The sequence below is a fragment of the Rhamphochromis longiceps genome, linkage group LG9, assembly GCF_057381845.1.
Source record: "Rhamphochromis longiceps isolate RC_006_pf linkage group LG9, R_longiceps_female_GT1.1, whole genome shotgun sequence".
NCBI classification, from domain to species: domain Eukaryota; kingdom Metazoa; phylum Chordata; class Actinopteri; order Cichliformes; family Cichlidae; genus Rhamphochromis; species Rhamphochromis longiceps.
The window spans coordinates 28,250,138-28,272,989 of NC_140565.1; the positions used below are offsets into that span (position 1 = coordinate 28,250,138).

Genomic DNA, 22,852 nt, shown 5'->3' on the forward strand with positions numbered 1-22,852 from the left:
TTGTGGCCAAATCAGCTAAGGGCATTAATGCTGCTCGTGGGAATGAGGATGTGTCCCACTTCCTAAGGATGAGGGAAGTGACCTTCAGCTGTAAATCAGTGGGAGAAGTCTGGCTCATTTAGTTTGACTACTTGGCCAGAAAAGCACATTTTAAATGTGCCACTTGGTTGCAGAGAATGACACAAGTGTTGAGAATCATCCCAGCAATTCTGGACAGAATATTACACTTCTGTGGTAATACCACCTCCTCCTAATCCCGTTGCCTTCTTAATACTGGACAGCTACCCGAGTCTACTACAATAAAAAGGTACAGAAAGGGTACACACTGACCTGTGTGTTGGTAGTTGTAGGAACAATATTGGCTTGTTGCTGCTGCTGTTCGCTCTGCTCCAGCTGCTGTTTCTGCATGAGGGCCAGCTGCTCCTGGTGCTGCTGGTACTGCTCAGCCGTGAACACTGTGTGAGAGAAAAGGCAAGGGTGAAAAACAGGATGGGGGAAATGCGCTTTTTCGCTTCAACATTCCTTGGATTGGCTTCTACACAGCAGTAAAGACTGCAGGACTGTTAAGGGTGTGTGTTTATGCTCCAGCTGTCAGCAAGCAGATTATGGTTGTTAAATCAATTCCCAGATAAAAATTGATCCTGAAAATGCTTACTATTGGATTATTTACTCATTTGTGACAGTATTGATACCAACAGTGCTGTCTTTGCCTCCTCCAGCTTACACACAACTTCAGCTAACACTGCTGCCGACAGGCAGGCACACAGTCCCCCTTCACTAGCAACTGCAGTAGTTCACCTTTACAATGCTAAACAACACAAGAGGTCACTACTCCTGTTTCAACTCCTTTTAATGAACACTTATCCATAATATTAACCCTGGCTGGTGCATACATACAAGGTAGCCACTTTTAGTAGCTACCCAACAGTAACACACCCAGCTTCTGGGAGTCACAAGCTAGTGTACTCCTGGTGCCTGTTAAAGGCTCAGATAATTGGCAGAGCTGCGACAGGAAGCTCATCTGGCATAAAAATCAGTGACAAATTAAACATGTGGATTAATGTGCTCTGTCAGCGTTTGTGGAAATAATTTGTTATGATAGCAACAAGCAGATAAAGCAAATTTAAAACAGCTAACTATAGGTGCTATGCAGCAAGAGCCATCAGTTTGTCCATTTGTAAAGTTAATAGATGGTTAATTTAGCAGCATACCATAGTTTTATTTAAAGACTGTGGTTTCTCTTAAAGTCCCAGATTAAAGCTGTGAAATTTCTAGCATCAGTCAGAAAAAGGGGCCGCCAATAACGGTCCTTTATCAAGCCACTTCATCAACATGCTTAAAGATGAAGAAAGCTAATCTTTTCAGCTGCTTCCAACGACCAACACGTTGTTTTACATAGAAATGAAGGTGCTGAAGTAAGAACAAGCTGAAACAACACATTTCTAAGCAGATGTTGGGTTTAGCGTAATTTTTTAATCTGGCTGATTTCTTTGGCTGCTGATAGCCTGCAGGCATGTCAAAAGAGGGAAATAGTGTTTGGTTTACTACATTAAAAAAAAAAATCTTTAGATACTTCATATAACATTATTAATAAAGTAACTAAAACATGATTCCATATTGTTACAATTCAAGCTACTCCCGCCTTTTTAGCAGACAAAAGAAAAACGTAGGCGGCCAGTAAACCCGATCTGCTGGTCGAATTCATCTGCTCAATGAATTTAAAATAAATTACATATACATGCAGCATTTATTTATTTCAAAATCATTCAAGAATGATTGTTAATACAAGCAGTTACAGACACAACTTGGCTTTCTGCAGATGTATATAAAATGTAGTTCCTTTGGGGGGCTTTTAGAGAGAACAATCCAAAGGTTTGGTTGGTGTAGGCGTCTTGCCACAGGGTACAGAAAAATGTATAATAAGCTAGAAAGACCAGTTTGAAGGCCTCTCAAACACAGTCACACAGTGGTTTATGCTCAGGGGGCATGACTGTACATTTCAAACCTGTATATGCACAGTGATATAAGGTTCATGCTAGCAGGGCTTGTGGCCACTTCGTGAGCTTGCACATGTTGGAGAGCTCAACAGTGTACGACACTGCACTGTGACCAAGAAGGTGTCAAGCTAGGACAAGAATAACAATAGCAAACAGGGATATATTTCATGTTTTCATACATAGTTTGTTTTACACTGTATTGTAAACAGTAGAGCAGGGCGATATGGCCAAAAATATTTATCACGATATATATTTGAAAATTTGCGATAACGATATAACTGACGATATAATTGATGCGAGACAAAATGCAACTCCACAACATTACTAGCGCAAAAAGACAACCTTCCATTTATTTTCACTTAAACAAGCAGCTGGTTTTTATGTACATTAAAGCTTTATAAAAATGTAACAGTGCAAATGCAAATTCCTTGCTGAAAGTTTAACCAAAAGGCATTTCCACTAGAAATGGGCTGACATATACTGAGCATAACCATGTATAATATCCACTGAAATTAAAAAGGTGCTTTGCAACATTAAACTGTAGTGTGCAGTACGTATTTTTCAGACCATAAGGTGCACAGGATTATAAGGCACATTAAGCGAAACAAAGCAGTCAGATAAATCAAACTTTATTAAACTCATTCTTCTTGCTTCCTCCACTTCTGTACCATTGATTCATTAATGTTGAATTCTCTGGCAGCTGATCTATTCCCATGTTGTTGCAGTATATTAATGACTAACCTTGTATTGTGGATGGATTATCTCAGTTGTTCTCCTGACTGAAGTTTGGTCCGTTTACAGCATCCTGCCATGCGATTGCATTTGTCTCTAACTATCAGGAACCTTAACGTTAACTTTTATAAGTGGAAAAGTGTTAGTGTTCGTCCTCCAGCTTCACTGTTTATGTTATGCTAACATAGCTGTGTCGCTAGCGATCACGTAGCACATCATTATATATCAGCTAGCCCAACTTCAGTAACCCCACAAACGTCACTGCTTTTTAGTTTTCTGTCTTCATTTATGTTGGAAGTGATAGCAGAGCTGTACGTTTGAATTTTTTCAGAAATCTCTCAGTCAGAACGTGCTATATCATGCTTAGGTAACTAGCGAAACTAGCGAGCTAACTTCCGCTAGCTTCCTGCTAACTTCTAACTCCGTTAAATGTAATAACTTTTGTTTTCATGGATGCCTGGAAGTTAAACTTCATAGTTACACCTGGTAAAGCAGCAATGCTGATCGTTTTATTAAAGATGAAAGAATTTAGACAGTTTTTAACTCTCAGTGATGCTGCAGTGTTCGTTTGACCTGAAAAAGACGGAGTTTAGGACCCAGATTACTCCCAGATTTAAGAGCATCTTAGTCCGACAAACACGGCAATAACGACGGCCGCTTGCATGTTCTGCAAAAAAAATGTGCTTTGTCGTGTATCTGACGGACAAACACCAAACCAGTTCCACATCACTGAAGTTGCACCATTTTTACAAACCAATTCTGGTTCATCTGTTTCACTCAACAATCGGCCATGTGCGTATGAAAACAAAGGCACTGCGCATGCGCGTTTTACTCATATTCTATCGCGATATTTCATTTTCCTATCGTTGCCTAACATTATACCGGTATTACCGTGAACGGTATAATATGGCCCAGCCCTAGTAAACAGCAAAATCTCTATTCATGTTTAAACTATGGCTCAATGATTTGAAAGAATGAGCTCAAATGCTTAATAAGAGAAGACAACCCCCCCCCCCCCCAAAAAATGTAGTTTACAGTTATTATCTGAAGCTAAATAGCTTCTCAGATATCCACCAATTACAGGCTATCCAATTACATGACTGCCACCTCATGACTCCATGCTGTGGACATGCACACAATCAACATCATTTCATTTCAAGTTTTTCAAAGGTGGCAGCAAAGGCTGGGCAAAAAATACATTTTAATTAAAAATAAGATTTTGTTTTTGAATAATTGAAAAAAAAAAAAAAAAAAAAAAAAAAGCTGAATTTTTGGTATAAATGTTCACTACTTGCTTTTAGGAAGTTTGTCCTATAAAATAGTGTGTCTTTGCCCCTCTCTGAAAACCCTAACTCAACTATTTAGTTAATTTTGGGTCAATAAAATGATTCATAGATCAGCTAGACCATAGGTGTCGAACTCTGGCCCGCGGGCCAAATTTGGCCCGCAGCCTAATTACATTTGGCCCGCAAAGCCATACCAAATTACTATTAGAGCTGGCCTACTGGTATTATACAGCTAATATATATATTGTTTAGTATTAAGCTTTGCTTGTTCCATATTCAGTTTTTCAGCAAAACGTGTTTGAGTCCATAAGAAAAGATTCATTCTTATATCTGGAGGAATAAATATATTTCAATAAATATTAACATTAGCCCGTGACTTTGTTCCAGTTTTGAATTTTGGCCCACTGTGTATTTGAGTTTGACACCCCTGAGCTAGACTAACAGGTGCCCTCATGCCCTTGCTTGGTCAGGAACCAGCTCCTTACCAGATAACCTTGTGCGCCCCACCTCCCCAACGTCTGTATTTTATCCATTTATTTCACTCTCCCTTAACCACTCATCCTACTCAGGGTCACAAAGAAGCTGGAGCCTATCCCAGTCACAGGGTGAGGGAGGCTACACCCTGCAGGGGATACCAGACTTATTTTAAATTAAAATTATATTTAAAATATAAAGAAATTTGGTTCTTTCTTTATTTACTAAAGGGACAGCCACAGTAGATGGATCCACATGTTTAGTTTGGCACAGATTTTACACTGGATGACCTTTCTGACGCAACACTCCCATTTATCCGGGCTTTTGACCGACAATATGAGCACACAAGCCCCATGAATTTGTGTCTCCTCTTAAACTGAGGATTTTTTGCAATGTATGACGCTTAATGTCTGAACAAATCTGCTTGGGCCAAATTCTTACATGTCAGCTCATTCTGACACAGCTGCCAGGCAACCACTTATTTCCTACACCAAAGTATTGCAGGACTGCACTGCTCCTCACAGCTTTCAGCTGACTAAACTTTACATGTTGCTTATCTAAAATGTCCCATCACAGAGAGAGGTGGAGTATCTGTCTGAGTTGACCGTACTTGTTTACAGCATCCTTTACAGATATAAGCACTGTCAGGAGCTGTGAGGGCTGAACAGCAAAACAGTGAACTGGTGATAGTGAGTAAGTAACCTGGCAGTCTCATTGCTTTCCTTTTTTGTAAAGGCAGACGAAATGTTGAGAAGACATGGAGGAAAAATTGGTTTCATCTGTGCTTAATTTTTGTCGTTACACAATAAAATCAATAAGAGTTTCCTCTTTAACTTGCCAGTACTGTCAAACAAGTAAGTGTAAACTAAGTCAAGCCAGGCTTCTGGTAAATTCATATCCTCTTTAACCCTTTAAGACCTACCATAGAACCAAGTCCGCCAGAGCTTATATTATATTTTTACATGCTGTGTAGCCATTTTTGGGAGCATTTCAAGTTGCTATACATCAATACAACCATTATAGCCCAAACTTTAATAATATGTCTGCATTAGGTGCATAGTAATTACATAAATTGCAAAAAAGTGCAATAAACTACAAAAAAAAATTGAAAATCGTTTTTGTTTTTTTAACATATATTTCTAGTTAGAGAAATTTAAGAGGCTCATCCCTCAAAACTGTAAATACAAAAAAGTTGCACAAACTAGTTTCCCACCACAGGAAATTTATTTTGAGTGTCTTCATAGTTTTATTTTTGAAATACACCAATTTTTATATACTGCAGGAAAAACGAAAATAAATATTATAGTGCAAATTTGCAAAATAACAGCATATGCATCAAAATAAACTATTTCCAGCAGTGCAATATGAGTCCTAAGCATCCCAGAAACGACACAGAAAGTCATAAACTCAAACATAACTTTTTAAAACACAAGTATAGGCTCATAAGGCCCCGATCGTAAAAAAACTACATTTCCGCAAAATGACGTCACTTCCGGTTTCGGGCAGGTCATGCGGTCATGTGATAGTTCGCGCTGATGGACGTAGGAAGTGTTACAAACAGCTGATCGGATCGGCGAAGCGTGTTTCTGGAATATCATGTTTTTGTTGCTGCAAGTGATTTTTATGCAGTTTTTGCAAAGCTATATGTGGAAGGAAACTGTGACCTAGGACAAGCTGATAGCATAAGATGTAAGTACAACTCCTCCGGTTTCATATGCAAAAAAAATTATTGCACTAGCTTACGTGGTTGCAGTGCTACCGGGATTTAAAAATAGTTACGCAAAATGGAGCGTGCCCGCTCCGATCGCCTGTAAAGGGTTAAATTGTTACCCAGTCTCTGAAATCACCACCCTGTTTTCCTATCTCCAGCATTGATTCACTTCACAGGATATTCCAAATCTGTTTAGAAAAAGCCATGTTCTAAGTGAATCCCCCAAGCTAGGGGAACATATCATTTTATGTATGAAAAGGAAAGGGGGAACGAAAGTACAAAGTTTGTGATTTTACTAGGCATGAGCAGCGCAATCTACCTTTAAGGTGCCTCATCAAAAAATGTTACACAGGTCACATCCCAAAATAAATGCCAACTAACACCATTATTGTTGCATTATGCGTGGATAAACCTAACTGCACTGCTCCATGTGCAACCCAGAAAAACAATTCTGCAGGATGTGTTTTTGTAAACACAAGATGAGCTGAAAACTGACAAAATCAAGAAGCAATAAGAAAACAATCATAAAGTACAGCACGGTGCTCTACAAACCCCACTCCAAACAAGTCTCCAGATTCTTAGAAGATGACTGAACACCCATAATTAAAGCAGCTGTAAAATTAACTGAAAACAAAACTGTATTTCTTCGTGTGTGTGTGTGTGTGTGTGTGTGTGTGTGTGTGTGTGTGTGTGTGTAAGTAAAATACAAAATGATGTGTTTATAGTTGTGACATGGAGCTAGCAGTGGCTGCACACTCCTGATGCCATAATAAACTTCGTTTGAGCACAGAATGCGTTTATAGAACTGTTGGGACATAGCGTAAAACTTCAAAACACTTAAAAAAAAGAAAAAAAAAAGTTTGATCATTGGCAAAAAAAACCAAACAAACAAAAATCAATAGCAACATTGTGTAATGCACACCAAAAGACAAAAAATAAATAAATCTCTGGATGCAGCAGCCAAAGCTGGAAACTAACGCAGGTTCTGTAGTGAAAAATCTATTCCTGGACCTCTCTGAAAACCACTGTCAGTGAACACAGTGGATCACTGAACGCAACTGAAATGTTTACCATGCAAAGAAAAACAAAGCATAGATGTACAACAGTCTCCAATAGGCCCTAGTTCATTTTAAGTAAGACTAAGGTTTAAAAAGGAAAACTGTCTGCATAAAAACTGGACACTGAATGGCCCACGAGATCTGTTATTATTCCACAGTCCAAAATTTCAGTAATGAAGTTACATGACAGCATAGCACTGTATCTACACCAGCATTTGATAACACTCTGCTTTCAAAACTAGAAGAATTGGTTTTCTCATTTCAGCGCCCTCCAAGCAAGCACTGTTTAAAGATGAGGTGATCCTCAGTGGTACCAAGGCTCCAAAACCAACATTTTACTGTTTTTTAAAAAATTTGATGCCAGCAACACATTTCCGAAAACAAAATTTGCCTGTACATTTTATGTGCTGGCCTATTTCCAATTAAAGATTGTCTTACAAATGTATATTTTACTCAGATGAACCAATTTCTTCGAACACACAATTCAGTGTTTTACCATCTTCCACTCAGAGCTATGACAATAAACACAAAGTGAAAACAGCCTTCCCAGAGAGTCCCACATTTGGGATTTAAACCTTTCAGTATACTTTTTTTATAGCCATGTAGACAACTAATGTTATTTAACTGGATGCGTAGGGACACTTGTGACTGAGTAATGTAAACCTATCCCTAAAAAATAATAACCAGCATGGTAGAATAAACAAGTGACTTACCATTTACAGGAGTGGTGGCTGGCCCAATGCGATTCTGGGCGCTGGCTCCTCCAGACAGGGTTCGGTTTAGTCCCGACACAGTCCAGCTAAAATCCCTAAATCCTCTGCGTGACAAATCTCCACCCAAAGGGTGATGAGATAGCGTCCGTGGTCTGAAGTGCCTCCAGCGGCAAGATTTAATGTTCAAAAGAATCTGGCTGAGGTCCTTCGGTTTTAATGACGACAGGGGTGATGAAGATGGGGGAAGGTGGAAGGAGCTGGCTGGGTCCGAGGTATTGGTTTCTGAGGTACTGGCGTTGGAGATGTGGAGCGGAGAGCTTGGAAGTGGTGAGGCGAGTGGTTCGGGCTCTGGGTCAGAGTCCAGGCTCTGGCAGATGTTGTCTACATCTGTGTGCGCTCTGTCCAACAAGATCCTAAAACATCAACATGTTACGTGAGCTTTTTACTACCAGTCATTAAAGGTCTGTTTACATGAAAAACATGCTTTAGTCATTAACAGCACAACATCAAGGTCCTACGATAATGACTGCACTGAGTGAAGCATTTCCCTGTGAAACAATAAAAATGTTCACTGGAGAGGACCTCATATAGTGGGCTATTTCATGAGAAAAACAGAATACTTTTGTAATGACATAAGTCTAGCTTATTACTTCATAGGTTCAGCTGGGTAATATTTAGCAAAAAATGAGACAACTGCTGTTAGAAGTACAGCCTTATCACTCAAACTGCAAGGCCATGTTCTAGCCCTAGTAAAAAACATACAGAGACATTTTAAGATGTTATAATATTTAAAATTGTGCTTGAAATGTCAGAAAACAACCCAAAACATAATGCACTGAAGCACAGTACTACAATTTATACGTATGTCTTACAGGTTTTAGTTAAGAGTTTATTTTTTTAAATAACACTTTATTTGAAGTTTAAGACCAACTTGCAGTTAAAATACACATTAAAACTGAACATAATCAAATCAGTTCTTTGTGTTTTTAATGTATAGTTAAAAAGTGAATGAAAACATTTGAGACCATTCCAACTTTAAAACAATTTAACACCTTTAAAGAGTGTTTGTTACAAAATATCTTCTTAAAAAAAACAAAACTTTATCAACCTACACACATCCTCTTAAACAAAACAAGGCAAACAACTGAACCGTCACTGACATTACAAACCCCACAGCCACACTATTGTTAACCCACTTTCCATGCTTCCTAACACGATCAAGTATTACCATAGTACATTATACTGAAAAGATGTTTCAATTCAGAGCTAGAGGAATCCTTCAATCTCCCTTGGGGAAGTTGATAAGGTCACTGCAGACACAAACAGAACATTGCTTATCTCATGTGTGCCCGGGGAGCAGATACTGTGTGACCCTCGTTTGGTCTCTTTCACACCTGGCACTGAGGAAGCTGCTACCCAGCTCGGTGTATTTAACTGTCTGTGTAAATACTGAGGAGATATCAGAAAAGGCTGCAGGGCACATTTAAGTTTTGTTTTTTAAACTAAACACATGCTACAGTGACAGGTAAATCCTAAAATGGGACTGTCATGTTCATTTCACCTGCCAGCTTGATATTTATAATAAAATGTGCCTGCCAAACGGTCGCTGGTAACCTGCCAAAGAGTTGGAATGGTAAACAGTGACAGCTAACACTTGGCTCAATTTCCTCTGCTCCATTTGATACTGGCAACATTCCTAAACACATTTCATATTTAATTTCTCCAGAATTTGGAGAAGTTGGTACATCATGAAAACCATGAATAGTAATACCTTCGTGTCACCCTTATTGTTCTTCATGTCAGCAACAAGGGATGAAGTGCTTCGCAAAAATAATTAAAGAAATAACACTGTTTTTTTCTTTTTTGTTAGAGTGGGGTGGGGCGGGTTGATTTACCCAAATGATCAACACATGCATGACCCTCAAAGGCTCTGTAACAAACAGCCAGACTGAACTCACCTGCCGCCTCTGGCCACACGGCGCCTTGACAAACCTATGCAGCGCCTTGGGATGTTCAGCGAGGTCAGACAGTAGCGGAAGCGTGGATCGCCGAGCCCACCATCTGATGGGCTTACCCAGGGCCAGCTGCCACTCTCGTCTGGACGATACTGAGGGAAGATAAAGGGGAAAAAAAACAAAAAACGATTAGATCTGAGAACAAACAGAAGTTGAAAATAAAACAGGTGATTTCATTATTGCATTGTTCTGTCCAGTAGAGTGTGGAAGAAAGAGCAGCCAGACTGGCCAGCCTGCTGTTGGCACTATAAATAGAAGCACGGGAGTCACAGGAGGGCACTCACAGCGTAGTACTGACAGCCGGCCTTCCTCCTGAACGCATAGCAGCCATCTGGGTCATTCTCTTCTTCTGCCTCTGAGGAACCTGAATGAATCTACACGACACAAAAAATGTAAGTAAAGGAAAAGCTAGGAACTTCAATTCATGCCCTCCTAAAGGGAAAATAAGAAATGTATTACTAGCCAAACATGGTTTTTACAGATGGAGCACACAATATCACTGCTTTCAACTTCTGTTCCATGTTTGTTCATGTATAATATTAGTCTCTGTAAAAATCCCACTGAAATTGCATCACAACCGAAGGGCTGGAACCAAATGTTACCTGTGAGAATGGTTCTTCATCTGAGCTGGGGAAATCATACTGGTTAAGGTCCTTGGGATTGAACACAGGGGGCCCTGAATGTTGAGGCGCTGACATAGGCAGGATTTTGGGTTTCTTTTCATATTTCCTTTTGGTTCGAACTGCCTCCGTCTTCTCAGGCTGTGAAGAAGGAAAGGAAATGAAAACATGTTTATACTGCAGTCTGTGTAATCAAGAACACTTTTTCATACGCGACACAATACTGCTGGCGGCAATTGAGTGTTGGTGGTCTATGCACAGGCACCTAGAGTGTGTGCAGAAACAACAGCAAGTAAAGAGAGACATTGATATGCAGATGGTGGCACGTGCCAGATGCCGCTGCCTAGCCAGATGGCTGTCCTCCCCCTCCCTCCTAAATCTACCCCGTGCCACCTTTCACCCCCAAACTTCCCCAGTGGGACAACCCCTCCCTGTCTGAACACGATCCAACTTCTGCTAGGATTAGTAGGATTTCATTCAGTCCTTACACTCGGGGGACAAAGCAAACAGAGAGGCAGGGAGGCTACAGTGAAGAACGGCTGTGCCTAATCACTGTAAAAAATAAGGGTTGGAGTGACGAGGGAGGAGGGGTAGAGTTAAACTGAAAATGAACGTGTGTAAATAAAAGCAAAAGGTCAGCCAGCTGGTAAAGGGGAAGAGGAGGAGGCAGAAGATAAAAGAAGGGGAAATGGGTGTCTCATTGCAGGGCAAGGGGAGAGCTGGTGGACACTGGAGCTAATGAAGTTCCGATGACACTGAGGTCACAACTGTGCAAAGTAATTAAGTGCTATAATATGTAAACAAAGGGACGTTTAGCTTTATATCATTACATTTAACGGATAAACAGGATATTTATTGTGGTAAAACACTGTCCAACATTTGCTCCTGTGTGTTGTTAAGAACTGTTATACTATAATAAACTTAAGTACAAATTTGCAGTTTCTTATCCATAAGGGAAATTATTTTTAATAATTTAGACCTAGTTGTCATTTCGAACCATGCACCCTTTCAGAATGAAAATGCCAAGGTCTGATATGACTCAGTGTGCCAATACAGAGTACAGCATTAAGCAGCTTGAGTGAATTGACTCAACTAAAGGACGAATTCAAAGTCAATACAATTTCCCGTAGTTTGCTCATCATTCTGTATACACACACACACACACACACACACACACACACACACACACACACACACACACACACACGATGAACATGTCCTTACTTTCTTGTAGTCCTTCATGTCCAAGTGGTCCTGATGTCTGTACTGGTTACTGCTGGACAGGGGAATGATGGGGATGGTGTAAACAGGCTTCACCAGAGCCCGCTGTGCCAGTGCTTCTGCCATCACCTCACTACCAAAGTCTGGCAACACATTCCTGGTGGACACAGAGAGAAAGGCAAAATATGAGGAAAATCAAAGCAAAGAAGTTAACATTTTTAGTAGGGGTGCAACGATACACTAAATTCACGGTTCTGTTCGGTGCCCTGTATCTGATTGAGGAATCACTCATCTTTGGAAAAGAGAGTTTATTACAGAGAAATGGCTCTTTCCAAAATAAAAACTATACTATACGCTTCTTCTGGGCTATATTCTCAGCAGCATATTAAACATATCAGGTCCCCATAAGGAGAATCAGCCTAGGCAGAGTAGTCGAACGCAGATCCACTGAGCTCTCAACACAGACAGCATCGTCAGAAGAAAAGTTGATAAAATAAATAAAAACAATTTGTATTGTTCGATACATATGCATACCGAACCAAAAGCACTGTATCAAACGGTTCAATATCGATACGAGTATTGTTGCACCCCTAATTTTTAGTATTACAACTGCACTCCTGCCAACTTCAGCTTTATCAGCTCACACAGTAAGTATGAACAATTATTGGTAAAACAAAGCTCAATCGGATATTTGACAAAAGCCCATCTATAGCTGATCCAGTTTACTACACAATAAATCAGCAGCAGTGTATGAGTTGCCAGAAGGAGATAATGCATCAATAAAAAAGCTGGAAGTGTACAGGATACAAAGTAATAGTGCACTCAACTCCAGATCTGTGAAGATGGACAGAGTGCCCGGTTTTTACTGGCGATGACTTCTCTTTTTTTGCTGCATATTTGTTATAGAGGACGTTAACAGAAAAGTAATGGAGGGTTGGCTGCCTTAGAAATATAGAATGCTTCCGAGTTTCACAGTGAGGAGCAGAGTTTGTTTACTTAAGACTGGTATCGGATCAGAAATGAATAGTTGAATCAGTGCATCCCAACATGTCAGTTCAACAATAACATTAGACATAATAATACGAAATATTACACACTTAGGTTCAAGTTGTTTTTATTCGCTTCAGTTTTAAATATTGTAGATGACATACTGTCATGAAAACCGCTCGGGCTCTAACAGATGCATCTCCCACATAGTTTTAGTTGACTATATTAAGCTTGGAAATTTGTGTAAACTACTTCAATTTATCACTAACATTACCATGAATAATGTATAACTGCTAACATCATGCAACCACAGTTGAAACACAAAAGAACCTAAACTTCAATGCACAGTAAGGGCTTGAGACACACAAATGACAGACTGCACCCACCAGACATTACACCTGAGCCCCTCTACAGCAGCATAGCATCATAAAGTGACCGGGAAAAACTACCTACTGGGAACAGAGTGGTCCAGTCTGAGAGTGAGCACTAGCTGTGATGCGCAGGCAGAAACCAGGCCGGGATAACAAGAGGAAATTGAAATGTCACTACAAATCAAAAGCACTTCAAGGAGAAGGGTCCAATTTAAGCTCACGCTGACAGCTACTTTCAGAGTAAATTCATTCCATTCGGATGTCATGTTTAGATGGATTGCAAAGGCTCCACTGGGGGGTGGAGGGAGGACAATCCAAAATGGAGTTTGGAAAACACAAAGTTTATATTTTATAATACAGAGATACCCTGCCTCTCGCCCTATGACAGCTGGGATAGGCTCCAGCGCCCCCCGCGACCCTGAAAAGGATAAGCGGAAGCGAATGGATGGATGGAATACAGAGATAGAGTCCACTATACTGCTTAAAAGACTGGGGAAAGCAAAGCCTTGACCAGGACCCAGACATCACTGAGCTAATGTGGTCCAAACACTACTGAATAAACAAGGTGAACTTTGCATGGAAAAGTGCATTTAACTGTGACCCCAATTAACAGGAGCAGTGAAGCCTGGCCTTACAGAAAATATGTGGTTGACTTTTGTATGATCAGTCATGCAGACAAGCATTGTGCTGAATTTCAGACTTGGCAAGTAAACAACAGGCTAATCAAATATGAAGGTTCACCACATACACTGTCCAAAACACCATGCTGTTATCATCTCAGCTTCTTAAGATGTTATCAGAAAGCATTCCCAAAACAGGACAAGGGCACAGCCGTTAGCTATTACCCTGAATGACCCGCTTTTGAAAATGTCATCCAATCAGATAAGTGGGGCATGTGGTTTGAGAGTACAAGTGAAAAGGTCTCCTTTATAGCAACTACTTGTCTGACAAGGTGCAGTTTAGTCAACTTTCTTACCTCTTTTCCACAATTTCCAGTGTGAGGTGCAACAGTTCCCTCTTGCTCTTCTCTCTTCTTTTGATCATCTCTAAGATGGTGACAGCTCGACTCAAGTCCCTGCGCAGCTTCAGCATCTTCTCATATGAGGCCTCATCATTCTTTCGATTCTGAAAACAGAGCAGTGATGATTCAGTGTCAGAAATCTCAATTCCAATATTTTGCTTGTGAATACTGTATCAATACAGAAGCGTAGCTGCAATAGACAAAAGGTGATTAATCACAATGTTACTGCAATAGTCAGCAAATCACACAATCTAAAAAAAATCTTTTTTAAACAGCAAAATAATGTCATATTGTGAGTTAAATATTGTGATAATCTCATTCCGTGAGGTGTCTGGTGGATGTCACCTTAAATTAGTTTCCATTTTAACTGAAAATCTTTAAAAAGGTTAAGGTATGGAAATATTCAACTGCTCATCTTTCATCTTAGGGGAACACTACTGTAGGGACAAAATATTTATCTGCCTCATCTGAACCACTTTAAAGCCAATATGTTTGGACTAGGGGTGCAACGATATTCGTATCGATATTGAACCGTTCGATACAGTGCTTTCGGTTCGGTACGCATATGTATCGAACAATACAACATTTGTAATTTATTTTATCAACTTTCCTTCTGACGATGCTGTCTGTGTTGAGCGCTCAGTGAATCTGTGTTCGACTACTCCGCCTAGGCTGCACTGTCGAGCGCAGATCCACTGAGCGCTCAACACAGACAGCATAGTCAGAAGGAAGAGCGCAGGGCAAGCTAGCGAGACAGAAGTTAAGCTCTCCTTGCAACAGGCAAATTGAACGTCATTCAGATCTGGCGTTTGGAATTATTTTGGTTTTCATGTGACATATGACCCTGAAGGTAAGCGAGTCATGGACTAAAGTAAAACAGTATGTTGAATGTGCCATGCAATGCTCAATTACATTGGTGTGAACTAGTGTGTTAGCGCAGTTAGCTCGTTAACGTGTTGGCCGTCTAGCCCCATGCACGGAGTGATCGGCGGTAGCTCGTTAACGGAGATTTGCCGTGTTGTGGCGTTAAGGTCATTTCAACGAGATTAACCTGAAAGCACTAGCGGGAACACAACGAATATGACTGCACATTTACGCCGACATCATCCTAGTGCAAAGACAAAAACAACAAGCATGCTACTAACTTTAGCCGAGTCATTTAGACAGCTGTTAGCACATGATTCTCCTTATGCTGCTGAGAATATAGCCCAGAAGAAGCGGATAGTATAGCTTTTATTTTGGAAAGAGACATTTCTCTGTAATAAACTCTCTTTTCCAAAGATGAGTGATTCCTCAATCAGATACAGGGCTTGCAATATCGCTAGCCCGACGTCCCGGAGCTAGCGATTTTTTCAGTCGGGCTACCAAAATCTATCTCTTCCCTGCCCGTCGGGCTATTGTAGGAAAAATATATGTCAATGCTTTTGCATTCTTTCAGAAATGTAGCTGGGTAATTATGTCATTGGCATCGGTGAGCCACTGTCAATATGTGACATATTGAAGTCGCGTTTGAATTTGCGCTTGTTTTTTTGCTTTCACTTTGCAATCGCGTGAACTGTGTATAGAGAGCGACAGCACTGATCTGTGAGTGATGATAATTTGTGCACCAATTCCTCTGACATCGTCTTATTAATCGTTAGCTTACTATGCAAACATGACAAGTGAAATCTCCCGCAGCAAGCTTAAACATGTGAGAGGTTGATCGTGCAGAGAATCGCTGAGCTTATGTGAGTGAGTGTGTAAAAGCATTTCAGTTCTGCTGAGCCAAATAAGACAGGTCAGGGTGAAGAAGTGACAGCCAAAGAAAAGCTTACCACAAAACGGAGAAGTTATGACAAATCAGACTATAAGGCAAAAAGAAAGTGCAGCTTTATGGTTTCATGGACAAAAGAATTTCTGTGGCTGCAATATGACGAGCTAAATAACCAGGGCTGCACATAAGTGGTCCCCAGGTGCGCATTCGCTGTCAAAATAAAAAACACGCACAAGGGTTAGGGTTAAATTTAAAAACTGTACTTTTGAGTTAAAATATATATTTATAATTTTAATAAATGACAAATTAAAAATGCATGAACATTTTTTTTGTATCGAAAAAATATCGAACCGTGACACCAAAGTATCGAACCGAACCGAACCGTGAATTTTGTGTATCGTTGCACCCCTAGTTTGGACCATACCAAAACCCATGGAAACTGCTTATATAATTACGTTGGTAAAAAGATAATACAAGGGTTCTAGGTTTTTATCTTCAAAAGTTGGATTGGTGAAGCCCCAGTAGAAATGTAGGTCAGCATAATTTATGTCCTTTAATTTGCCTTTATCTTACTCATTTTTGGCTAGAAAGTCCTACCTTCCTAGTTTGCATCTTCTCTGTCCGTCGGCGAAAGGCCACATAAGGGTCGCAGGTGCTAGAGCCATCCCTCTTCTCCTGCTTGACGCTGGGGATGAGGCAGCCACCCTTGCTGGTTTTCCTCTTCCGGCTCCAGTAGTCAAAGACCTCCTTGATCAGTTCATCGTCCTCCTTCAGCAGCAGTTTGGCTTCCTGTAGACTGACAAGCTACAGAGCAACACAGGCCAGACCAAGTTAGTGTAATGGCCTGAGCCACATCATTCTGGAAATAATTATTACACATAGCTGAGCACTTAAGTCCAGCTGGTTTAAACAAGCAGTCACTATGAACACACCAAGACACAACAAAACAAAGGCTTTAGATTTTAAGCAGTCACGCTGCCTTCAGGCACATCACATAAACTCATATTTTGTCTTTTTCAATGTCATGTGAAGTGCTTATTCGTCAATAAATAGTAACTTTTAAAGAAACCACTGACAAAGAGAATAACAGGCCTCTCAAATGACTAAAATACAAGTTAAACATAATGGAGTAATGCAAAAAGTGACTCAGAGTGTACATTTTATTCAGTGTAAAGTGAATAAAAAGACTGTGTGCATGCAAAGCAATACTTTCCCCACACAGGGTTACATATACCTGCTGTCCACTGCCTTTTTCCAGCCGGTCTATCATTTCTTCAAACTGCAGAGCAGTGATTTCCATTTTCTTCTTCAGCTTATTCACAAACGTCTCATCCTCTGAATCTAGGTCATAGTCTGGCTGCTCTGTATCCAAACTAAAAGCTGTGGGAAAAAAAGAAAAAGAAAAAAAAGAGCTGGTTACTGGAGAGACAGATGCAGCCAAGAAAATATTTCAAAGACGTTGCAGGAATGAGGCTGCTGAACTAAACAAAACATCACTTTTCTGAACAATACCAGCAGAGGCTGCAGTGTGTATCAAATTGATGAATCAATATTAGATAACTATGACACATTTCAGTCAGCAAAGCCTGGGCTTACAATACAGAGACTTTATAATTCACCATCATTTTGTATTTAGCAACAGTGCCTTTCAAGCAATGTCAATAACACAACCCATAGGATATGAACTGCTGAAGCCTTTATCTTCAGCCAACTGCAGCCGAACTATGCTCAAAAAATAAACAGCATTTTATCATAACAAAGCGCTGTGCTTCAGTTTAGTTGTGTGCTTTCACCCATTCAATAAGGCAACACTTTAGGACAAATATGAGATGTGAATGCAATCTACCATTTGAACATAAATATTGCCCCTGGCTTTGTATTTTTTTGGCCCTGCCAATCTGACATTGAGATTCTGCAGAAAATAAATTCAAAGTGGCTGTCACTACTGTGGCCCTCGGGTGAAAAAATAAGATGTTTACTGAACAGCCACTATCAGAGCCACTGTAATCAACACATTAACCTGTCAAAGCCAGTGGCATTTGGAAAAGCTTGCAGTGTTACCCTCACCGCCCCTACATTTAAAATGTTAAGATGACTGCCAAATTATGGTGAAAGTATCTGCAACAGCAGTCTCAAAGTTTGACATTTCACTAATGCGAACACAGGACATTTCATGGCTACAGTAAATGCCAAACAACAAGACTTAATCTTAAAGTTTTCTTAAGGAAAAAAAGCAACAACTATGTGTGTCAATATTATGTCCACATGAAAAAGCACTAACTTTCAGAAAACCGTCCAGAAAACAAAACATACAATATAAATACACATCTCTTAGAAAAGCGCTTCTAATTACTCACAGGTTTCTCATCAAAACCACAAACACTAAAATCTCTCAATCAGCAGGATAAACACCCTGAAGCCATCCGGTGCAGCCAAACGGCAACATCACCACATGCTCACAGACCACTAACACAGCTAAGAAGATAATCCACTTGCACGCAGCCTGCTACTCACGCTGTATGTGAATAAGCTGCTTTGGCATTTTGAACTCCCCGGGGTAGAGGGACTCGTAGTGCGTGATGTTGCACTCCGCCTCGGGGACGGGGATAACCATGTTGTCCCGCTTCTCGCCATATACCTGCTGCGCTGAGATGGCCCGCTGGAGATGGTGCTCCTGAAAGAGAGAAAGAAGCTGCTGTTTAGAAAAATATGCAAAGACTTCTGCAGTGATCAGTATCTTGATTTGTCAAGAGACATTTGTACACAAAGAATTATTAAAAAAAAGGAAAAAAAAAGACTCCTGATCGTTTCTTAAACCATCTTGTTTACAAGTTGACAAACTAAAAAAAATCTTTTAATTACTTCAATACTCATTTTACACATCACCCCCCCCCCCCATTTCATTCTGTTGTGCATCTGCATGTACGTACAACAGTGTGTAATGGAAACAATGACAATGAGTGATTTAGTTAAGACCAAAAGTTGTTTCATTATGAGGTGCATGATATCATTTCGCTGTGCTTGCACAGGACTAATAACCATAAGCAGTCCAGATGTTAAAGAACGCCAAGTGCTTAAAGTATTGTACTTAACAGGATAATAAATGTGATCTGTGGCGTCAGACCTCTCACATTAAAGAGATTACAGCCTAAACCTCTCACTGGACGAGCTCCAGAGGAAGGTCTGCGAGGACAGAGCTGTGAAATGTTTCATGTACATAACATCGAGAATCCGTATGTAAAACCAAAGGATGCACGTCAGGAGTGGCTGATATTAGCCTTTTTCTGCAAATGTCTTAGGCTGGCCAATGTTTATGGTCTGGCTGGCTTTCATCAGTATATTGGCAAATAAGATGGCAGCGGCTGATGTTTATCTATTGTGTTGGCTCAATTTTGCGCTGCCTAAATGTTGTTTTCATTCTGGAGATTTCTTTAGTTCCCTGGCACAGAAGAAATAATACAAAAAACACTGGCATTGCTTATTGCTCCGACTGATTGGTTTAAAACATCTGTCACACTGTGAAATACAGAATTATGAAATTCTGAGCCAATGCAGATGTTTGAAATATTTTGGCTGATAGTAGACTGAGGTACTGTTTACATCTTGTGCCAGAAAAAAAAATCTATACTCAAATTTACACCCAAAATTAACCAGGATTTAGTTTAGTTTTTGTCTTCCTTGAAATCAACACCAGGATAGTAATGTTTTCTTAGTTGGGCTTCATTTAGTGAAGCATAAACGCCATTGTTGGTTATCAAACAGCAATAGATACCACAAGAACAATCACAGACTTCTGTTAAATAAGGAACCCCAGACTCAGCTTTGTAAATCCAGCCTTTCGTATACCTGTTTAAGAGGCAGGAAACCCCCTGCAAACCAGTTTAAAGTCTACAATCCTTTTATCACACTAACCTTTGAATGAAATAAACACAGAAACAAAACAGAAATTTACACTTAACATATAAACATCAGCTACTGCAATCTTATTTGTCAGTGCAAAGGATGATGGCAGTTGTTCAAATACAAAATGTTCCAAAACAGGAAAGGCCTGCTACATGAATGGTCATCTCTCCATCCCTTGTAAAACCCTCACTGGCTTCATATGGTGCTGCCAACATTTCCTCTTCCTCTAGGGTGTATTCATCATCAAAGTCAGGGACAAACATGTCAGCCGCTGGGTCAAAATAAAAATCGCACTCGTTTGAACATCCTGCACCTCCTGGGTGTGAATCCTCTCCAGTTCCCTTCGCTCATTATCTTTCAGTGTTTGTGTGGCATTTCTTAGCTGTCATTTTAAACCTAATCTCAATTCATTTGTCTAGGCTTGTCTGACAGGCAAAGCATAATATTTATCATAGTTTGTTATGTCTATATAATGTATGCCAACTAGAGCAGGGCGATATGGCCAAAAATATTTATCACGATATATATTTGAAAATTTGCGATAACGATATAACCGACGATATAATTCATGCGAGACAAAATACAACTCCACAACATTACTAGCGCAAAAAGACAACCTTCCATTTATATTCACTTAAACAAGAAGCTGGTTTTTATGTACATTAAAGCTTTATAAAAATGTAACAGTGCAAATGCAAATTGCTTGCTGAAAGTTTAACCAAAAGGCATTTCCACTAGAAATGGGCTGACATGTCCTGAGCATAACCATGTATAATATCCACTGAAGTTAAAAAGAGGTGCTTTGCAACATTAAACTGCAGTGTGCAGTACGCATTTTTCGGACCATAAGGTGCACGGGATTATAAGGCACATTAAGCGAAACAAAGCAGTCAGATAAATCAAACTTTATTAAACTCATTCTTCTTGCTTCCTCCATTTCTGTACCATTGATTCATTAATGTTGAATTCTCTGGCAGCTGCTCTATTCCCATGTTGTTGCAGTATATTAATGACTAACCTCGTATTGTGGATGGATTATCTCAGTTGTTCTCCTGACTGAAGTTTGGTCCGTTTACAGCATCCTGCCATGCGATTGCATTTGTCTCTAACCATGAAGAACCTTCACGTTAACTTTTATAAGTGGAAAAGTGTTAGTGTTCGTCCTCCAGCTTCACTGTTTATGTTATGCTAACATAGCTGTGTCGCTAGCGATCACGTAGCACATCATTATATACCAGCTAGCCCAACTTCAGTAACCCTACAAACGTCACTGCTGTTTAGTTTCCTGTCTTCATTTATGTTGCAAGTGATAGCAGAGGTGTACGTTTGATTTTTTTCAGAAATCTCTCAGTCAGAACATGCAATATCATGCTTAGGTAACTAGCGAAACTAGCGAGCTAACTTCCGCTAGCTTCCTGCTAACTTCTAACTCCGTTAAATGTAATAACTTTTGTTTTCATGGATGCCTGGAAGTTAAACTTTATAGTTACACCTCGTAAAGCAGCAATGCTGATCGTTTTATTAAAGATGAAAGAATTTAGACAGTTTTTAACTCTCAGTGATGCTGCAGTGTTGTTTGACCTGAAGCATACGGAGTTTAGGACCCAGATTACTCCCAGATTTAAGAGCATCTTAGTCCGACAAATACGACAATAACAACGGCCGCTTGCATGTTCTGCAAAAAAATGTGCTTTGTTGTGTATCTGACGGACAAACACCAAACCAGTTCCACATCACGGAAGTTGCACCATTTTTACAAACCAATTCTGGATCATCTGTTTCACTCAACAATCGGCCATGTGCGTATGAAAACAAAGGCACTGCGCATGCGCGTTTTACTCCCATTCTATCGCGATATTTCATTTTCCTATCGTTGCCTAACATTATACCGGTATTACCGTGAACGGTATAATATGGCCCAGCCCTAATGCCAACACAGTAATGATGTCTCAGAGAAATGAGTCATCAGCAGGAGAACAGCGTAGGAGTATCAGCAAGTGCACTGCCATGTCAATGAGTTTGGAAAGGTGAGCTTCACAGTCAGCCGAGTTGGACTTTGTAGCATGTGCTTTGTGGCAAACACCTCTTTTTGAGCACCCCTCAGGTAACCCCACTATCACTCACAACAATGACTCATTATTATTTACTGCATCTCTCAGGTGGAACAAATGGAGAGAGAAGAAAAAAGTTTACAGATATTCTGTTGCCTATGTTGAGCCAGTGGATCATATTAAAATACCTGCAAAGTTTCTTCAGCAGCAAATCTGGTACTCCAACTTGGCAGCAGAAGCATAAACGTGGGCAAATGACTCAGACTGTTTGACTCTTGAACTCAGCAAGTACAAAATGTTTTCATATTACACAACTGATAGTTACCTGAAATATATGTTGTTTGGAAGAATCCCACAAAAACATGAATCTTTTTCCCCCTGTATAAAACAGTGTCTTAATTTTCCAAACAGCATACTGCTCCTCGTAGGGCTGTGCGATATGACCAAAATCTCATATCCCGATATAAGAATTCTATCATCCCGATAACGATATAAATCACAAAAATGTAACATTTTCTGTAAATTCTGTGAATCTCGGGCAGCTCGACTTGCAGGAAGTGTTTCCAGCTGCGCGTCATGTAGCTGGAGTCGAGTGTTTTAACCGATGCATGAAACGATACATTTTTAGACATAAGTTGTAACGGCTGCCGTTTTCTTTGTGAGTATTTATTACACGGCGTGCTGCGGGGAAAAGCCTGTTCTAACGTTTGAGTCTAAGGTTTATTTTTTAGCACCTGACGGCTCTTTTTTAATTCTCATCCGTAAATAATCTTCAAAATAAACTGAATCACATGAAAGAGCAAAGTCTCAACAGGATCTTGAGCTTTATTGTGAAAGGTTTATGTGGAAAATAAACAAGCAGACACACGGTGGTTTTACCGTTGTTGTTGCTAACCACAACGCATAAAAACAGGCGCTTGTCCGTCCGTAGTGTGGTTA

The 22,852-nt window shown here is 40.1% G+C and overlaps 1 protein-coding gene across 4 annotated transcripts in view; it reads right to left on the reverse strand.

Moving 5' to 3' along the window:
• LOC146662490 (enhancer of polycomb homolog 1-like) overlaps window positions 1–22,852 on the reverse strand; it is a 41,257-nt gene that overhangs the window by 4,656 nt on the left and 13,749 nt on the right. For all 4 annotated transcript variants that reach the window (XM_085419153.1, XM_085419152.1, XM_085419150.1 and 1 more), the window contains 10 exons: window positions 18,474–18,633; window positions 17,194–17,339; window positions 16,557–16,763; window positions 14,162–14,310; window positions 11,831–11,984; window positions 10,589–10,747; window positions 10,271–10,360; window positions 9,930–10,078; window positions 7,972–8,384; window positions 331–455 (listed from right to left, as the gene is read on the reverse strand). In XM_085419153.1, coding sequence (XP_085275279.1) covers window positions 331–455; window positions 7,972–8,384; window positions 9,930–10,078; window positions 10,271–10,360; window positions 10,589–10,747; window positions 11,831–11,984; window positions 14,162–14,310; window positions 16,557–16,763; window positions 17,194–17,339; window positions 18,474–18,573 — 1,692 coding nt within the window. In that variant the 5' untranslated portion in view covers window positions 18,574–18,633. The remainder of the gene's footprint in view (window positions 1–330; window positions 456–7,971; window positions 8,385–9,929; window positions 10,079–10,270; window positions 10,361–10,588; window positions 10,748–11,830; window positions 11,985–14,161; window positions 14,311–16,556; window positions 16,764–17,193; window positions 17,340–18,473; window positions 18,634–22,852) is intronic.